Genomic DNA, 19,263 nt, shown 5'->3' with positions numbered 1-19,263 from the left:
GGGACTAATTACTAACGATCTCTTTAACCAAAGTGTTTGTTGTTTGCTTGCTTTCTGAGTCAACTGAGAAAGAAGTACTTATATTTAAAATATAGAATGATTCAGCCATGAGACAAAAGGAAATCCTGCCATTTGCAACAACACGGTTGGATCCTGAGGGCATTATATTAGGTGAGATAAGTCAGAGACAAATACAATACGATCTCACTTACATGTGGGATCTAAAAAAGTTAAACTTATTTAGATTTTCAGAGAAACAGAGCATAGAGTGATGGTTAGCAGGGGCTCTGGGGTAGGGGGAAATGGGGAGATGTTGGTCACTACGTACAAACTTCCAGTTATAAGATTAACAAGTTTGAGGATCTAATGTACAACATGGTGATGATAGTAATAACTCTATATCATATACTTGAATGTTGCCAAAAGAATGGATCTTAAATGTTCTCACCATAAAAAAGAAATGGTAACTACGTGCAAAGACGGGATGGTAGCTAACACTATGGCAGTGATCATTTTGCAATCAACACGCTGTATACCTTAAACTTACAAATGTTATGTGACAATTATATCTCAATAAAACTGAAAACAACACAAATGTAGTTAATCTGTGGCCCTTTAGTTAATCTGGATATAGTCTTTAGTTAATGATACTATATTGGGATGCCTGGGTAGCTCAGTCGGTTGAGTGTCCAACTCTTGATTTGAGTTCAGGTCATGATCCCAGGGTTGTGGGATCGAGCCCTGCATCGGGTTCCACTCTGAGTGTGGAGCCTACTTGGGATTCCCTCTCACTTTCTTTTTCTCTCTCTATCTCTGTCTTCTGCCCCTCTCCCCTGAACTCTCTCTCTCTCTCTCTCTAAAAGTAAAAAAATATATATCAATATTAGCTCATTAATTACAATATACCACAGTATATATGCTACTGTAGTAATATATACCTCATACATGTATCTATTTCATAGTATGAATGTGCCATAATAACATAAGATGTTAATAATAGAAGAATACAGGGTATATGAGAACTCTCTATACTATCTCTCCAATTTGTCTGTAAAGGCTAAAACTGTTTTAAAAAATAAAGTCTATTAAAATTAAAAAAAATAGAATGCCAGAATCTCTCCTGATGTTTCCACACTCTGTAGAACTCCTTAGCAGCCTGCCTTGGTCTATTTTTCAGAGTCTTTTCAAAGGATTTTTATTAAAAGATTAAAATTCAGTCTTTCTGCTATTTGAAACAAAGATTCATGTAACAAGGGCACTCTATTCCCAGAACTTTTGGCTTAAAGCTTTACTGAGATTTACTGGATGCACCTAAATTTTTGTTTTGAGTGCATTTTTTTGCTTTATGGGTTATTGAAACCAGATTGGGTAAAATCCAAATTTTAGTAGCTATGAAGCATTACTCAAAAGAGATGAGACTTGTCAGAGATTATGTTGAAGACCATTAAGAGCTCTCCCTTTCCAGTGAGGCATGATGCATGAAATAATAAATAACTTCTGTGCCAGGTGTCAGGGGAGGGGAGCGCAGCCTATAGGACCTTTACACATTCCAAGGGAGCTTTCAGGACTGATCTGTGAGAAGGCTCATGCACATCCTTGTATCTCCCAGAGATCTGCTCTTCTCATGCAGTCAGCTGCTATAAACCAAGTCAGACAGAGGTGAAATAACTTCTTGCCATGGTTGCTGCCCAAGTTTCTTCTCAGGAACACAGATGTCTTAAAGAAAGAAAAGGTCAGAGTGACTTTCATATAACTGGACTCACATTTTGGGAGATTTGCCATTGCTCCACAGGGAAGATTGAAGAAGCATCAGCCACAATGTATGTTTGGAATTTGGAAGTGCACCGTGAAGTCCCACCAGAGGGCAGAACATTACATTCAGACTTATAGAGACTCCAGCACTGTGATCCACTGGGCCTCCTTGCATGTGGTTGGTGGACCGGTGGATGAACAAGATGTCAGGAATTTTGTGAGAAGGAAAACCAGCTCAGATAATGCTTGTGTGTGTGTGTGTGTGTGTGTGTGTGTGTGTGTAACTTCCAGAAGTTCCAGCCGTGACCAGGCCACCCCGCAGCAACTCCAAGCAGACTGCCTTTCTGTGTCCAGACTGGCCATACCAGTTCTTGACATTTATGCCATTTTAAGACTTCTACAAAGCTTTGACAGAATTGGTTATTTCCACTGCAAAGTCACTAGTTTTATTTTCATTGTGGAGATTATTCTGGAAACTAAAAACTAACGTTTGGCAGGTTTTTCACCCATGTGCTTGGTATCTTACCTCACGTCATCTGCCAACATTGGGATATAATCTACTGCCAAAAATAAATAAATAAATAAATAAATAAGAAGGGAAAAGAGAAAAAAAATAAAAGAAAGCTGTCATGATCAGACAGGAAGCCATTGTCCAGTTGGGATACTCCAATTGATACCTCCATGGTAGGCTCTCCAGAGCCTGTGTTCTCCATTGCAGAATGACCAGCAATGAAGGCATGTTAAGAACTCCAGCTCCCACAAGCCTGGAGCCGTGTGGAATGGAGAAGGGTTGTGTGAAAAGGCTGCTGCCAATATTCAACTGCCAATAGGGCCAGGAATCCTTTGGAGAGTGACCAGCATATTTTGGCCAACTCAGCTCCTGAGACGCACCAGGAAGGACCTCTCTGCCTTTCAGGAAGTGGAGCTTCCACAGCCCGTGTTACAAATGTTTGAGGATCTTAGCTCCCCTAAGTGGAAAAAAACTACTTTGTTTATCTGTCAGTCAGTGGAGAACTGACAGAGAAGTGGAGGCAGAGTTTATGGTGATAAAAGGCATTGATAGACTTATAGGTCTCAGACTAATCTAGTTATTCATTGATTTATTTTTGTGATTATCTTTGATAACAACATCAAAGATTTAAAATACCTCTCTAGTGCTCACTTTGGCAGCACATATACTAAAATTAAATTCCTCTCTAACCTTCTTCATTTGCAGAGGCATTGTTCGATGAAATACGAGTTTCATTTACAAAGCAAATGTATCTTTTTAATCTACCACCTCAGCTTCTTTATGTCAGAGATTTTGCCAATTAAGTCATTCAAAAGTCAGCACTCTCTTGTTTTAAAATGTAGGTAAATAATCCAGAAGTATGGAAAGTGGAAACTCAGCTGTGCAGCCAATCCCAGCAGCAATATATTTTGTTACATGGATATAAGTCCTACCTCAAATAAAACTTTGATAAGCAAGGTATCTGGAACAAGACTTCCAGGTCAGGATTTATAAATCTTCTGTTTGGCCGGTACTAGCCTGAGCCTTTAGAATCCCCAGGTATCTCCCACTTTGCCTTCTATTCCCAGCCTGGTCAGTCATCCCTCTTCTCCTCCTATCACTCGTCCTTGTCTGGGAACTATGCTCCAATTCACAGGGTCTGCCAGCCTGCCTGAGGTTCTGCTTATCCCTCCTCCAGCTCTTTGCCTAAAGTGCCTCCTTTCCTCAAATTTTCCACCTAAACTTCCGCTCAAACATGTCTAGTTGAAGCACTCCTCCTTCTCCTAATAAGTCCTCTCCCTTTATATTTTCTTACCACTTGGCAAATCTGATTAGAATGCTTCCTATAATCTGCCTTGTATTTCAAATGTGTTTGTACAGACACCATCTCCCTCACTAGTCCGTGAACCTTGGAAGTCATATCTGTCATTCTCACACCTCTGCACAGTATAAAAATGGTGATATCATACTTGATAAAGGGTTAGTATCCAAAATATATAAAGAACTTACACAAATCAACACCAAAAAAAACAAATAATCCAATTTAAAAATGGGCAGAAGACATGAACAGACATTTCTCAAAATAAGACATCCAGGTGGCCAACAGACACATGAAAAGATGTTCATCATCACTTACCATCAGGAAAATGCAAATCAAAATTACAGTGAGATATCACCTCACAATCAACAACACAAGAAACAGGTGTTAGCAAGGATGTGGAGAAAACGTAACCCCCTTATACTGTTGGTGAGAATGCAAACTGGTGCAGCCACTGTAGAATACACTATGGAGTTTCCTCAAAAATTTAAAAATAGAACTACCTGATGATCCAGCAATCACACTGCTGGATGTTTATCCAAAGAATTATCCACTAATTCAAAGGGATATGTGTACATCTATTTAATAGCAGCATTATTTACAATAATAGCCAAGACATGGAAGCAGCCCAAGTGTCCACCAATTGATGAATGGGTAAAGAAGATTTGGTATATATATGCAATGGAATATTATTTAGCCATAAAAAAAGAATGAAATCTTGCCATTTGCAATGATGTGGATAGAGCTAGAGAAAATAGTGCTAAGCAAAATAAGTCAATCAGAGAAAGACAAATACCACATAATTTCATTCATATGTGGAATTTAAGAAACAAAACAAACAAGCAAAAAGAATAAAAGAGAGCATGAAATCAAGAAACAGACTCTTTTTTTGAGAGAGAGAGAGAAAGAGCACACATGCAAGGAGGGGAGAAGGGGAGAAGGGCAGAGAGAGAGAGAGAGAGAGAATCTTAAGCAGCCTCCATGCCAGGTGTGGAACCTGACTCAGGGCTTGATCTCAAGAGCCTGACACTCAACCCAGTGAGCCACCCAGGTGCCCCCAGACTCTTAATTATAGAGAAAAAACTGATGGATGCCAGAGGGGAGGTGGGAAATAAGTGATGAGGAATAAGGAATGTACTTGTTGTGTTGAGCACTGGGTGAGGTATGGAATGGTTGAATCACTATATTGTACACTTGAAACTAATACAACACTGTATCCTAACTAACTAAAATTAAAATAAAAACTTTAAAAAAAGAGAGAGAGAGAAGAGGTCAGGGTGCCTGTGTGGCTCACTCAGTTAAGCATCTGACTCTTGATTTTGGCTCAGGTCATGATCTCACATTTTGTGAGTTCAAGCCCCATGTTGGGCTCTGTGCTGACAGCATGGAGCTAGCTTGGGATTCTCTCTCTCTCTCTCTCTCTCTCTGCCCCTCCCCTGCTCGCAATGTCTTTCTCTCTCAAAATAAATAAATAAACTTTATAAAAAGAAAAGAAAAGATGATGTCAGTGGTGAAGTAAATTGATGAACTGTGACTAGCAAGGAAGCAAGAGGCCAAGACATGTAAGTAAAATTGAATGACAAATAACAAATGACAAACTGGGGGAAAAGATTTGCCACTTTATTACAGTCACAAGTTCACCATCTTTAATTTACATGACCAAGCTTTAAATATGAAGAAAAAGACTCTATTAAAAAATGAGTAGGAGATGTGGAAAGTTCACAGAAGTAAAAATTCAGAAAGCACTTAGATGCCCAAGAAAAGATGCCCAACTTCACTCATAGTAACATAAATGCAAATTAAAACTACATTGACTTCTAGACATGGAATAGAACACTCCACCCAATAGCAGAATACATATTTCTATCAAGTTTACATGGAACATTGTCCAGGATAGACTATATGCTAGTCCATGAAACAAGACTAAATAAGTTTAAAAGGATTTAAATCATACTAAATATATCCTCCAATCACAGTGGAATTGAATTTGAAATCAACAATAGAAAGAAATTTGAGAAATTCACAACTATACACAGGCTTAAACAAACAATGGGTTAAAGAAGTCACACCAAAATATTTGAAATTACTTTCAGATGAACAAAAATGAAAACACAACATACCACAACTTATAGAATTCAGCTAAAGCAGTGCACAGAGGTAAACTGATAGCTTTAGATGCCTACATTAATAATGAAAGACTTCAAATCAATAATCTAACCTTCAACTACAGAAAACTAAAAAAAGAAGAGCAAACTAAACTTGGACCAAGCAGAAGGAAATAAATAAGACTAGAAAGGAATGAAATAAAAAAGAGAATAGAAAAACAACAGAAGAAATCAATGCAACCAAAGTTTGGTTCTCTAAAAAGATCAACAAACTTGACAGATCCTTAACTAGATTGACAGTGAGAGAAAGAGAAAGAGAGAACTCAAGCTACCAAAATCAAGAATGAAACAAGGATGCTACTACTGATCTCTAGAAATAAAAACAATTATAATTGAAGACCATGCCAACAAATAGAAAACCCAGATGTAACGGACAAATTCCTGGAAAGACACAAATTATTAAAACTGACTCAAGAAGAAATAGAAAAATCTGAATAAATCTATAAAAAAAAGTAAAGAGATTGAACTATTAATTTTAAAAATTCTCACAAAGAATTCCCTAGGCCAAGATGGTTTCTATGGTAAATTCTATGAAACTTGTAAAGAAGAATGAGTTCCAATCCTTCACCAACTCTTACAGGAAACAGAAGAGGGCGAACATTTCCCAAATCATTTTATGAGGCCAGTGTTACCCTGATCCAAAACCCATACAAAGGCATCCCAAGAAAAGAAACCTACAGACCAAAACTATATTGAGACACCATTTCTTAATAAGATGGGCAAACATCCAAAGTTTAACAATATATTCTATAGATGAGGCTGTGGGAAAACCAGAACTCTCTTAAAATCATGGTGGAAACGCATAATGGTAACCTGCATGGAGGGGAATTTTGCAATATTTGCAAAATTACGTGTGCATTTACCATTAATTACAGCAATCTCTCTTCTAGGAATCTAGACTCAAGATTACTGGCAAAACGCAAAAGAATGTGTTGCATGGCTTTTTGTTGCTGTGAGACCTGTAAAGACTGAAAAACACCCACATGTCCATCCAGTTGAATCAACTTACATGTATTCACCCAAAGATTTGGGCTATACAGCTACAAAAAGAAATGAGGAGTGGCTAATTCCCAGAAAAAGTGAAGACAGAAAGTACTCTTCCATTTATGTGAAAAAAAGAAGGAAGGATATATATATATGGAATTAATATCATACACTAATATTTAAAAGTGGAAAGATTAAAAAAATTTTTTTTCAGTTTACTTGTCCGGAGGGAAAGATAAGGGGAAGAGATAGATAAAGTAGCCAGATACTTCTGGATAAATCTTGTTTGCAGTTTTTGTTTTGCAATAATATAAATGTTTCATATAATTATAAAACAAAATTAAATTGCAAACCAATTTGTAAAAATCCAAAGGAAAATTAAAGAAGTGAATCCAACCATGTATCAAGTTTGCAGAATAACCACCCTGAGAAGAATCATTTTAAGAGATTTAAAAACTCTAATAGTATATACCTACAGTCAAAAAGAACAACAAACAGTGTTTTAAACTGCATTTAGTAATTGTGTCATTAACATTAATATTGGCATTATAGGTCTGAAACTATATCTAGGATAAAACAAATGTCATTAGGAATAAGATTCAGCATAAGCACAAAGAGACACATATAAGTAAATTAGTAATTAGTATTAGGGCAAAGTAAGTAAATTAGCTGTGTTTCTAAATTGGAATTAGAACTATCAGTATGAACTCATGATGCATATCTTACATATAAATATAATCTATGTGTTGTATACAATATGTATATTATACGAATGTGCACATACAAATATCACCATTCTGCCACTGCAAGGACTACAAACAATTCAATTCGGAAGGAGGATACTGATTTCTAAGTACCATTTCCCACTAAAATGGCATTTAGAAATAGTCTTTGGAAAAATGGCCACATCCAGGTCTAGGGTAAGAAATGCACAAGGTAAGCCTGAAACACCTTTTCATCCCAGACAGCAACAGCACTCTCAGAGACTCCTGGTGTTGTGCCAGAAGGACTCAAGAGCCAATGTGACATTGGGACCATTTGAGCAACAATAAGGAAAGTTACTGCTGTGAACTGAAATGCATCAAATATGTTTCCATCCATGAATTCATACTGACACTCTGAGAAAAGAAACACATTAGTCACCTTGAGATGATGCCAGGGAACTAACTCATTACTCTGAAAACCAAAACCTTTTGCCTTTCCTGTGTGAACCACAATAACCAATTTGGTCAGGGGAAGTTTCTCTTTCTAAGTGAATTCCAGCGAATAAATGAAGAAGGAATGGTAGAATTAAAGATCACCATTTTGCAAGTTCTAGTGATATAAAGGCTCTAGGTGATCATCACCATGATCCCCTAACCTGACAAAAAATGGACAAGCAGACAAACAGGTGCCTCCTGATGGAAAGACACGTGGCACCAGTGAGTCTTGTCCAAAACCTCTTTCTGAATCTGAACAGCTCTTGAGATCTTACTACTTACTCATCAGGAAATGCAGGGCACAGAGCAGCACGAGAAACATCATGGGCTTGTCTCAGAGTCTCCTTTGAGGGGAACCCAAACCAAGACCCCAGAGACAGAGTGCAATTGCTGGCTCCACGCCGTGCTCCCCCTGCCTGATTGCTGCTGCCTTCTCAGGGGTCCACACAGGTCACCACACAGGTCACTGTCCCAGATCCTCTCCCCAACTGTGATCACAGGCAAGCTGCTTGTTCCCTAGGAGCTTCAGTGTCCTTATTCTTTACCCGAGATAAGAAATGCGCCACCTCTGAGGCTGGGTGACCAATTGGGTAGGTCACTACACAAACAGACAGCCCTGGCACCAGTTAACTGGCCTGTGTGTCTTCCTCGTCACTAGTATCAGTACGATTATCATTGGTTCAGACTGCTCTCTGGACGAGTAACAATCCTCACATGCTAATGGCATGTCTACAGTTCTCGTGCATGGTTTCCTAGTGCTGGATCCTTCCAGATGCCGTGCACAGAGGACGAGACCTTCTGGAAAGGAGAATTCTGCTTGGGATCCCCTCCCTCCCTCAGCTCTGGCTCAGCGCCAGCCAACAAAAATATAATGTGAGCCACATATATCATTTTAAAGTTTGTAGTAGTCACTTTGGGGTGCCGGGGTGGCTCAGTCAGTTAAGCATCTGACTCTTGGTTTCAGCTCATGATCTAAGGGTTTGTGAGTTCAAGCCCCCTTCAGGCTCTGCACTGACACATGGAGCCTACTTGAGATACTCTCCCTCCCTCTCTCTCTGTCCCTCCCCTGCTCTTTCTCTTTCTCTAAGTAAATAAAAACATTCAAAAGTATTTTAAATAAGTAAAAATAAAGTTTCTAGCAGTCACTTAAAAAATAAATAGAAGTGGGTGAAAAAAATTAATACTACATTTCATTCAACCCAAAACATCCAAACTTTCATTTCAATGTGCGATTAGTATGAAATCATTATCACCGGTCTTGTCTTGGCCACCTTATGTGTTGTGTGCTCTGAGCACACTGCATTTTGAACTGGGTGAATTTCAGGTTGTCGATGGGCAGCCACATGTGGCTCAGGCCACCACATTGCATATGGCAATTCCAGGTTGCTTGCCTCACTGTGCCAGCTCTGGGGAGGAGGCATGTTCACTTTGGGAAGGCTCGAATCTCATTCTCTCCATGTTATCTGACCCCAGAAAGGGCCCATTTGGCCCATTGTCTGGAGAGGCACTAACTGGCCGGCTGGGATGGGGGTGCTCACTGGCACTGAACACCAAGTTTCTCTACCTTGTAGCCACGATGGGGCATGAGTATGCCGCTAGGGAAGGCGAGACCCTCACCTGCCATGGGGGGCCTCCCAGCTCCTCCCAGTTTGATTCTTGACACCCCAGGAACACCCTGCCTCCATAATTCTGTCTTAATCTGTGCCATCCGAAATACCGCCATTGCAGAGCCCCTCTGGCCCCTGGAGGAACTCCGGCTAAAAGCCCATTGAGTCTATCTAGAGCCAACCACAAGTTTACAAGGAAAACAACCCTGCCGCTGGGTGAGCACTGCCCTGCCCCCAGGCTGCATGCATCAGCAATACATGGGCGAAGTCATGCTTCACCCCCACTCTCATGGGACACAGTTGTCCACCTCTGGTAGGCACATACCTGAGGGAAGCTGATGGAAAGCAAAGGACAGACCCCCTCCGCAGAAAATGGCCTCATCCACCTTCACAATCCAGCATCACCTCTGGAAGTCAGAGGCTCCTTGAGCCCCTGGGTGTCTTCCAGGTGTGGGAGTGGGCTCCTGCAGCTTAAGGGTGGGTACATGGCCCCAGGCTCAGGCTGCACCCCAGCCAGGGCTCTGGGGGGCTAACTTACGTTCCTGCTCCACCTCACACACTCACTCGGAGGCCTCAGTGTCCTCATCTACGAAATGGAAACCGCCCTAACTGCCGCTGCATCCAGTCTGTCTGCACTTCTGTGCACTCTTCTTGGAAATGAGAGAGGCGCCCCGGGAGACCCACAAGTGTGTAGGGAGACCCAAGCCCCTGCCTAGGGGGTTGAATGGAGGAGAATTTCAGGGTTTGGCTGATCTCTTTTCCTGCTAGGCTGAGAAAGCTCACTGAAAGCTGGAATAACCATGCCCATTCTTACAGTACACCCCCCGTGGTGGTTTTAGGGTGACTGTGGATACGGGTCATGCAGGCTGCTGGTAGGATGGGGACAGTGGGGGTTAGGAACGCCCGGATGGGGACGGGAGTCATGTGGGACTCACACTGCATGCATACTGGAATTCACCTCGAGCTCTGGCTCAGCCTCAGATGATTTGAGAAAGGATTACGGATGATTAGTGCCATGTGCTGCCTTCTCCCAGCTCCTCAGGGCCCGGGCACTGCCCGCCTGATGAGGGGCTTCTGAAAGAACGATTATGTCCAATTGTCTCAATTATGCAAACCATGCTGACATTTCTAGCAGGGGAAGGACTGGCGGGGGGGAGGAGGGTCACTTCAAAGGGAAAGTTCTGGCTCCCCCCACCTCTCTCAGATCCCAAGGCTGTTTTCATGGGATCCCACACTGAGCAGCCTGGCAACATGGGGCCCTGGTTTCCTTTTCTGGCCTGGGAGCGAGGTCATGGGGCCATTGCCTCACCAGGATCATGAGGGGCCCGGCACGGGCACTCACATGCTCCTCATGTGGACTTCTCCTCTTAAAGCGTGGGCCCTCCTCAGCCAGCTTCCTGTCTGGCCAGAGGAGGAAGCTGGAGGCCAGGCTGGGCCCTCCCCGCTCTGCCACTGTAGCAGGTAAGCTCAGGTGGGGCTAAGCGCGGGTGCAGGGAAGCTCAGGTTGGGGGCTTTGCTTCCTGGGGCCTGTTGCTCCTCTGCTGCTGAGACTGGCTGGATAAGGGTGTATCTGTTCTCAGCTGACAAGGCCGCCAGGATGATTCCCTGAGGGAACGAGCCCTGTGTCAGCCGGCCAACACCAGGCTCCAGTGTGATGAGGCTTCCTCAGAGCTGGCTTCTAAATGTAGGTGCCAGGGATCCGCAGAGAAGCCCCAGCTCCAGGGCTCAGCCTCCTTGCTGCTTACTGTTACTTCTTAGCATCTTACCTCTGTCCCTGTGCTTCCTGGAGAGCGTGCCTCTTCCCGTGAGCCCTTGCTATCGCTAAAGTTCTTCCGGGGCAGGGGGCAGGGGTTATATCTATAAGCCTTCATCAGCTGATATTTCATCTACTAGTTAAAACCTCAGGGTCAGGGGAAGCTCAGGGAAAAGATAGGTTCTACTACACAGGACTGTGAAGGGAGGTGGGAATTCCCTCTCACTACCAGTGGGAAGTAAGAACCAGTTTCTGAAAGGCAGTTGACTAGTATGCACCCAAGTACAATTCTACGTCTAGGGATCCATTCTGAGGAAAGAATCCTGAAGGTAGGCCAGGATTTACATAGCATTGTTTACTACAGTGAGACACATGACAACCCAAATGTCCAAAACTGAGGATTGGGCACGTAAACCATGGTCTATCCACAGGATGAAATATAATGTGGCTACTTGCAAAAGGACAGAGAAGAATGTATAATGATAATGTGCAGAATGAACATGCTTTTCATGACAGACGCGCACACACACGTCTAATCTGTTCCCAGAAAAAAAAAAAACAAAAACCTAGAAATATACTGAAAGTCTATCTGTTGTTATTCTAGGATGAAAGCCATATGGGTGATGTTTATTTATTCCTCGGTAGATTTGTATATTTCCTCTTCTTCTTTTACTTTAATCATTTTCTATAACAAATACATTTTCCTTTTGTTACCAGAAATTATACCTTTTTTTTTTTTTAAGTTTAGCAAAAAGTAGCAGAAATAATGAGGAGCAGGCAGGGGCAGAGGTGGGGAAGAATGGAAATGTTTACAAGAGTCATTCCTGGGTTGATGAGGAATAGGAACTGAAAATGAAGGAGGGCAGAGAGGTAGGGAGGAAAAATATATGATATATTTGCTCTGTCTGAATTAAATATTTAGGGAGGAATTAAAAAGGACACCAGCCTCTCTAGGAGCGGACTTCAGACAGGTTTGAATTTCGCAAAGGATTGTCTTTGGCAATTTTCGCCAAATATCTTTCTGCACGCTACCCAGCAGCAGTTTTAATTCATGGCATTTGCGATGGTATTTATAGCATAAATTGGCCACTGTCTGCAGTGTATTTCAGGCTCCAGAAAATGTAATTGGAAACGTCAACTAATGTTGAAAGCGTTTGCTGTAATTGTTTGTGTTTTATTGGTTATTTTCTAGGAGAAGTCTGGAATTTTGTTTGGTTTGGCTCTCTGCAACCCCACTTATTTGCTTTGCAAAGTTGATAAGTACAAGAAACAGAATGATATTCAGGCATTTTAAGTGGCTAGTCATCTTCGTAGTGAACTAAGTGAAAACAAAACACACTTTCCATTAACTTAAAATCCTCTTACTTGGAGCATTTGATATTTTTAGAAATCTCCCTTTTGCTTTGATTGGAAATGTTTTCAAGATGTCCTCTAATTTGTGTGTGTGTGTGTGTGTGTGTGTGTGCACGTGTGTGCGCACATCACGCACACAAAACCTGGGCCTGGGAAAATAGAGGCGGCCATCCAGGGGAATAATGGGATCCAATCCCGGATCCTCTTCCACAACCTAGAAGTTAATGAGGTTCAACATCTTAATGCCTCCATTAAAAAGGTAGTAGCCAGAGACACACTGATATGCAAAGGGACCCGGGCAGTCGGTGGCTGCTATGCCCCTCATTTTCTAGCTCTATTAGACTCTGCAATCGGTGAATGAATTACAGAATCCACTGGGAGCAACCAGGGTCCAGGAAATGGTTGGTTCATTGCCCCAGACACACATCACAAACAGGAGCAATTTTCCCAGGCTCCCACAGAAAACACCACAATTTATCTTGCTATTTTCCAGAAACTGTGCCTTCAATTGCTATCTATGTCAGGGGGAAGAATACATTTCCAATGCTAGAGATAGCTTAAAGAAAACAAGCTAATGACAGCCCACAGCTCTCCCCTTCCCAGCTGCCAGGTCTTCTTGTTGCTATGTGCCTGCCCATTCCCCCCACTGCTTCTGGCTCTCACCCCATCTGGTCTGCTCTCCCCGTAAACGTGGCAGGGAGACAGGAAGTCCTGTGTTCATTCCTTAAGGGTTGGTCACACTTGCTATGACCCAAGGTAAAATTAATGCTGAATTGGCAGGTGGCCTCTCTCCATGGGCCATGGGCCCTCCCTAGAGATTGGGTATTAGGGAGGGCAAATGTGTCAGGCATGATGAGGTGGAAAGCATGTTGGCCAGGAGTCACAGCAACAGCGTCTTTTTTCTGTTAATCATTGGAGAGGTAATACACAAATATATAAAGTTGTACAACAGTGCAGAAGAGCCAGATGAAGGTCCTAACACCCCTAGCCCCACTGCTGAGCACGCTTGATGGTTTGATGTGTATTGTTCTAAACTAGTGCCTCCCAGTCAACTGTGCCACAGACATAACTTTAAATTGTACAGTAGCCGTGTTAAAAAAGGAAAGCCATGTTAAAATAAGTGAAACTAATTTTAGAATTTATTTAACTCAACATATCCCAACTATTATCATTTCAACATGTAGTTATTACTAAAAAAAAAAAACTTATTAATGATATGTCATTTGTTTTGTACTTCAAAATTTGGCCAAATACTACTCCCCCACTTTTTTTGAGCTCTAATATCAGACATAAAAAATGGTAGTTTGCTGTCTTATACTTGAACTCACAGCATATCTCAGTTAAGATGGGCCAAATTTCAGGTGCTTAATAGCTGCATATAACCAGTGGCTACTATGTTGAGCAACATAGCTCTAGACCTTTGCATATCAAGGTTTGTTCTTGTACAACTGGATCATACCAGAAAGATCTTAGTACAACTTTTTTTTTCCAATTAATAAAGACATTTACACTTTAGAACTTAAAGTTCTACTTTAGAGTATCTGATACTTGCACAGCCCATGGTTGGATCTATCATCAATGGTTTAACAATTTCCTAATTGAGATAAAAAAAAAATTGGAGGCTTCTAATTTTTCACTTGGTTCAAAATATATTGGAATAAACATCCATATATTGCCTCTGTATGTGTAAAAATGTTTCCAGATAATAAACCCCTAGAAGTGGATGTGCTGGGTCAAAGTGTATGTTCGCTTGACCCCGTGACAGGTACTGCCCAGATCCCCTCCAAAAACATGCTGCCAGGAGTCTGTGAGAGAGAAGCAGATCCTTAGCCACCAGGCAGCCTTGGGGTTTGGACCTGAGTTCTCTTAGATGTAAAAACAAGGAGTTGTGCTAACCCTTCCTTGTCTCTTAAATGTCCACTTTTACAGCTCAAATGTTGACGGTTCCAGCCCATGTCTCCGGTGAGCGGGGCTGTGCATGGGTGAGAGCTCCCTGTTCCTCAGTTGGCAGGGCAGGACCAGAAAGGCCAATGAGCAAACAAACTCCTCATGCATCTTGCCTGAGGTCAGCAGAAAACTCTCAATGAAGACCCGAACTCCTATTTTTTGTACAATTACTATTACACTGTCTTTTATTAATATGGTGTTGTCTACTAAGTGCTGTCACAGCAAATGAGCAGAGGAGCAAGGACCAGCCCCAGCAGCCTGGCTCTTGAGCTGGCTGCCACAGGCATCATGTTGAGCTACATCAACTTCACTCCCACTGGTGTGCCACCCAGGGTCCCTCCCCACCCCTGTGGCCTCAGCAACATCACAGCCCCTGAAGGACACAGTCCTTGTTCACACACACCGCCAATAGTGTGGCGCACCCTCCCAGGTCCTGGGAGTCCTAGGAGAGGAAGTCCACCTAAAGAGTGGCAAAAGACCACTGAAAAGGAGAGGGTGCTCCCCATGGAAGCTAGGTGGGTACTGGGAGGTCAGCCTTGGTCTTCCAATCCTCTCTCCCATGGGTGCTGGTCTGAGCCCTCCCAGCCAGGGAAGACCAGACTGAGCTCTCAGGTAACGTCAAGGAGGCCCTATACACACTGGCTTTCCAACTAGTTTGCCCTCCTGAGCAAGCCAGTCAGGAGGGGGAGCTGCAGAGGGGGCCCCTGAGACCCTTGTGGCAATTCCCAGGTTCCCAATCAGGGAGGAGCTGGTGATGGGGGCAAGGGAAGTTTCATCCATCCATCCCTATCCATCCCCAGCTGTGTGGGATTGAGTCTTCCAACCAGGGGCATGGGGTGTCTTTGCATTTGTTCAGACCCTCTTTCCTTTCTTCAGCAAAAGGTCTTCTAGTTTTCAGTGTGTTGGTCTTTCACCTCCTTGTTTAAGCGTTTTCCCAGATATTTTATTCTTTTTGATGTTATCATCAACGAGATTGTTTTCTTAATTTCCTTTTTGGATTCTTCACTGCTGGTGTTTGGAAACACAACTGATTTTGGGTTAATGATCTTGCACCCCACGACTTTGTTAACTTTGCTTATTAGCTGTAGCAGGGTTTTTTGTGTTTTTTTTTTTTTTTTTTTTTTTTTTTTGTGGATTCTTTCAGAGTTTTGCTTTGTTTTATTTTGGGCTTCATCTGTATTCCTAAGCAATATATTGTTTAGCTTTTTCTGCTTTTGAACTTTATATAAACAGACTCACACTGTGTGTCCCCTCGGGGATTTGCTTCTTTTGCTCTGGGTTATGTTTTGAGAGCCATTCATATGATGTGGTTTGTCTGTTTCTGTTGCCATGTAATATTCCCTCATGTGAATATGTGGGGATGGACTTACAGGTCCTACTGCAACTGGGCATCTGGGTTGCTATTTGTTGGGGATCTCATGAATGGGAACATGCATGTGGGGTCTCCTGGTACACACGAGCATGAGCATATTTTGGGAGTAAACCCCAGTATAGAATTGATAGACTCAAGCATGTGGCTGCTCTGCTTCTCCAGATGATGCCAAAAGGCCTTCTATCCTCCTTAAAAGGAGGAGCTCAGAAGCATCTGCCCATTTTGGAGAAAGCATTTGGAATCAGCCAGAGGAGACAGATGTGTGATGAGGGACAGGGCTGTGCACAGGAGTCAAGTACAGCTGCCTGGCATGAGGCCAGCCAGGACTGGTGGCTTCACCATGACCCAGTCTCTTCTCCTAGTGCCCATTCACCTCCCAGAGTCCCTACCAAAGCCCTAACCCCTCCACTGCCTCAGTTTCCTCATATTTAAAACCACAGTGAGGGGAGCACGTGTTCTCTGTAGACCTCTGCCCCCCAACAGCCACTGCATCTCAATTCAGTGTGGCAGTCATCGTGACCACAGTGAGAAATGGGATCAGGGGCTCTGCCTTTTTTCTGCTGTTCCCTCTTCTGAGAGCGCCTTTCCCCTTTGCTCCTGCACCCAGCTGAATTCTCCTCAGGCTTCAAGGATGAGCTCCCTCCCTGTTTTCCCCACCTGGCAAGTCCCTCCCCAGGGAGAAGCCCTGTCCCCCCACACCATGCACAACTTTACAATGCCAGTGTATCCGCCTGGGAGCTCCCGAGGGCCGAGTGCACTCAGTACACCTGGAACCAGCAGAGCCTACCAGGTGAGGGGGCTTCATAAGCTACTAGTGTGAAATACACAAATGCTGGCTTTCTCTCATGTCACACAAGGTGGTCTGGGGCTACAGAGGTCCCAGTGAACTTCTGAAGACATATTTCCTCTGATGTAACCCTCCCAAGTTTTCAATGCTGAGCTGTGCTGTAGGAACACTTATCTATAAATACATGATCAGCCCAGACACTGGCCATGAGTCACAGGTCACTACAGACCACAATGGTCACATAGATCTAGAAGAACACAGCAAATGAGAACCCCATTTGGGATGCTCAGCCATGCCCCCTCCTTCACACCCAGCCCCCCACCCAAATCTACACAGCTGCTCCCACCCCAGTCCTCACCTCCCAGAGTGGCCCCTGCAGGAGCGCCTATCATTGCCAGACCCCTCGCCCCTTCCTCAAATTGTAACAGGACTCAAGGGGTTTGCCACTTGGGGTGCAGCATATTGAACACAAGCCAAGGAACCGTTGAAAGCAAAGAACTTTTTATTATTTGTTGCAGGTGAGAAGACAGGGAGATGGCTCTCAAAGCACCATCTCCCTGTGGAGTTAGTATAGAAACCTTTTTTTCAGTGTATCAGGGGGAGGGTAGGGGAGCTTGCATATACGTTAAGGAATGTATACATATCCTATTACTTAGGCACTTTGGTTCAATTCTGCAAGACTGTCAATTCCTAGACTGTCAACATGCTAGTGTATACATTGTATGTTTGAAAAATGGTGGAAAACTCCACCCACAAGAGGAGATCTTAGTATTATAATGAGCTAAAGGTAACTTCAGGACAACTCAGGGGTGAGGAGGAAGGGTGAGGTACTTCTATGCAGTCCTCAACTCCAATCTGGCTCAAACTGTCTCATGTAAGGGGCTGTCAGGGGAGACCCATCTAGCAAGGGGCTCTCAGGTGAGTGAAACACCTTGGCTGGTGTTTCCTTGGTGTCTCCTTGGCTGTAACTGTTGGTTCTGCCAAACAAAACCCATGTTTTCTCTGCTTATGCCCCTTCCCCACCTCCCTTCTGCTAGTAGCGCTTAGGCCTCTTATTTGAGTAACTTCCCTTTGCATTTTAGCTAACAAAATCTGTCCCATCCTGGCTCTCAGTCTCTGGGAGTTGACTATTGCAAACTAGCCAATCTGCTGCACAGGCACTACTGAAATATGAGAGGTGCTTGCCGATTAATGCGTGCACACTGGTCCCCAGGAGCCGCAGGAAACCGACTTAGCATGACTTAGATAATATTGTCGGCACAGAGCTGCTATGAGGCCAGGGAGGAAGAACACTGGTAAAAGAAAACCTTGGAAAAACACAAACCAAGATTTGTGTCTGACATTCTTAAGGGCTGGTGAGTGAGCCGTGAGTTTGGAAGGGAATGATCCCTGTCTCATCAAAGTGTCCCTGACATTGGGGACAGCTGGCCAGGCCTGGGCTTGACTCTTAGTCCTGCCTTCCCACAGGCTTCCTGCTTCCTCTGCCATTGACAGGGGAATTAAGAACAATGTATTCCAACGCCCACCGACCCTACCTGAAAGACCCTGGGCATTTAAACGGAAGCTAAAATCTTACCCTTGTTATACTTCATTCAGTTTATGCTTACTTAAGACACTCAAAAACTATTTACTGAATACCAATCTCTGCCAGACAATGGGCTTGAGGTTTTTCACACTAAACTGTGTTTAATCTTTACAACAATCCCACTTAACAGGCAAGATAATCGAGGCTTAGGAAAGTTAAATAAATTGGCCATGGTCATAAAGATAGGAAACAGTGAGTCCAGGGGTGCCTGGGTGGCTCAGTTGGTTAAGCGTCCCACTCTTGATTTTGGTTCAGGTCATGATCTCATGGTTCACAGGTTTAAAGCTCTGCATCGGGTTCTGTGCTGACAGTGCAGAACCTGCTTGGAGGTCTCTCTCTTTCCCTCTCTCTCTGCTCCTCCTGCGCTCGCTCTCTCTCTCTCTGTGTGTCTCTCTCTCAAAATAAATAAATAAACTTAAAAAAAAAAAGGAAAAGGGACAGTGAATCTGGGAGCTGACTCAAGTATGACAGAATCCAGAGTCGTTTTCTCACCACCACACCTTTTATTGTATTTTTACTTTAGGGACCACCTTCAAAGCCTTAACCCAAAGAAAAGACTTTAATAGTAAAGCCCACTGGGAAGATTCTTTCCAGGGTGTGACTCCACGAGGAATATGCCAGGGAGGCGTTGCCTCCTAGTGGTGCCACAGGGTAGAATCCCATGCACCTGGGTAAAGCCTGAGGAAGCTCTCTGTACAACTGATGCAGGCTGGCCGGGTCCAAGGACCAGCCAAGAGGGCCCGTGGCTTCCCACAGGAGAGAAATCAAGCGCAAGCCTAGAGGAAGTGAGAGCAGAGTTTACTGAAAACATAGAGCAAATACAGACAGAGTGTCTGGAAGACTCAGGAAAGGAGAGTAAGTCTTGTCTTTGCTTGGGGTCTGGGGTATTTATTAAGGATGGTGATGGTGTATGTGTTCTCTCAGGCATCCAGGAACTGGTCAAAGCAGGGA

At 43.3% G+C, this 19,263-nt stretch overlaps 1 protein-coding gene across 11 annotated transcripts in view; it reads left to right on the top strand.

Moving 5' to 3' along the window:
• Positions 1–19,263, top strand: part of TRPM1 (transient receptor potential cation channel subfamily M member 1) — a 137,940-nt gene that overhangs the window by 30,329 nt on the left and 88,348 nt on the right. For 4 of the 11 annotated variants that reach the window (XM_045448886.1, XM_045448888.1, XM_045448881.1 and 1 more), the window contains exons 1-2: positions 10,771–10,976; positions 14,551–14,603. The exons of 2 other annotated variants lie outside the window; for them this stretch is intronic. In XM_045448886.1, coding sequence (XP_045304842.1) covers positions 10,832–10,976; positions 14,551–14,603 — 198 coding nt within the window. In that variant the 5' untranslated portion in view covers positions 10,771–10,831. Of the gene's footprint in view, positions 1–10,769; positions 10,977–11,131; positions 11,200–14,550; positions 14,604–19,263 lie in introns of those variants that run through there. 5 more of the 11 variants (XM_045448880.1, XM_045448879.1, XM_045448877.1 and 2 more) reach the window with 3 other exon arrangements.

Source organism: Leopardus geoffroyi, chromosome B3, assembly GCF_018350155.1.
Source record: "Leopardus geoffroyi isolate Oge1 chromosome B3, O.geoffroyi_Oge1_pat1.0, whole genome shotgun sequence".
In the NCBI taxonomy this organism is placed as follows: Eukaryota; Metazoa; Chordata; class Mammalia; order Carnivora; family Felidae; genus Leopardus; species Leopardus geoffroyi.
This window is presented reverse-complemented; position numbering and strand designations above follow the sequence as displayed.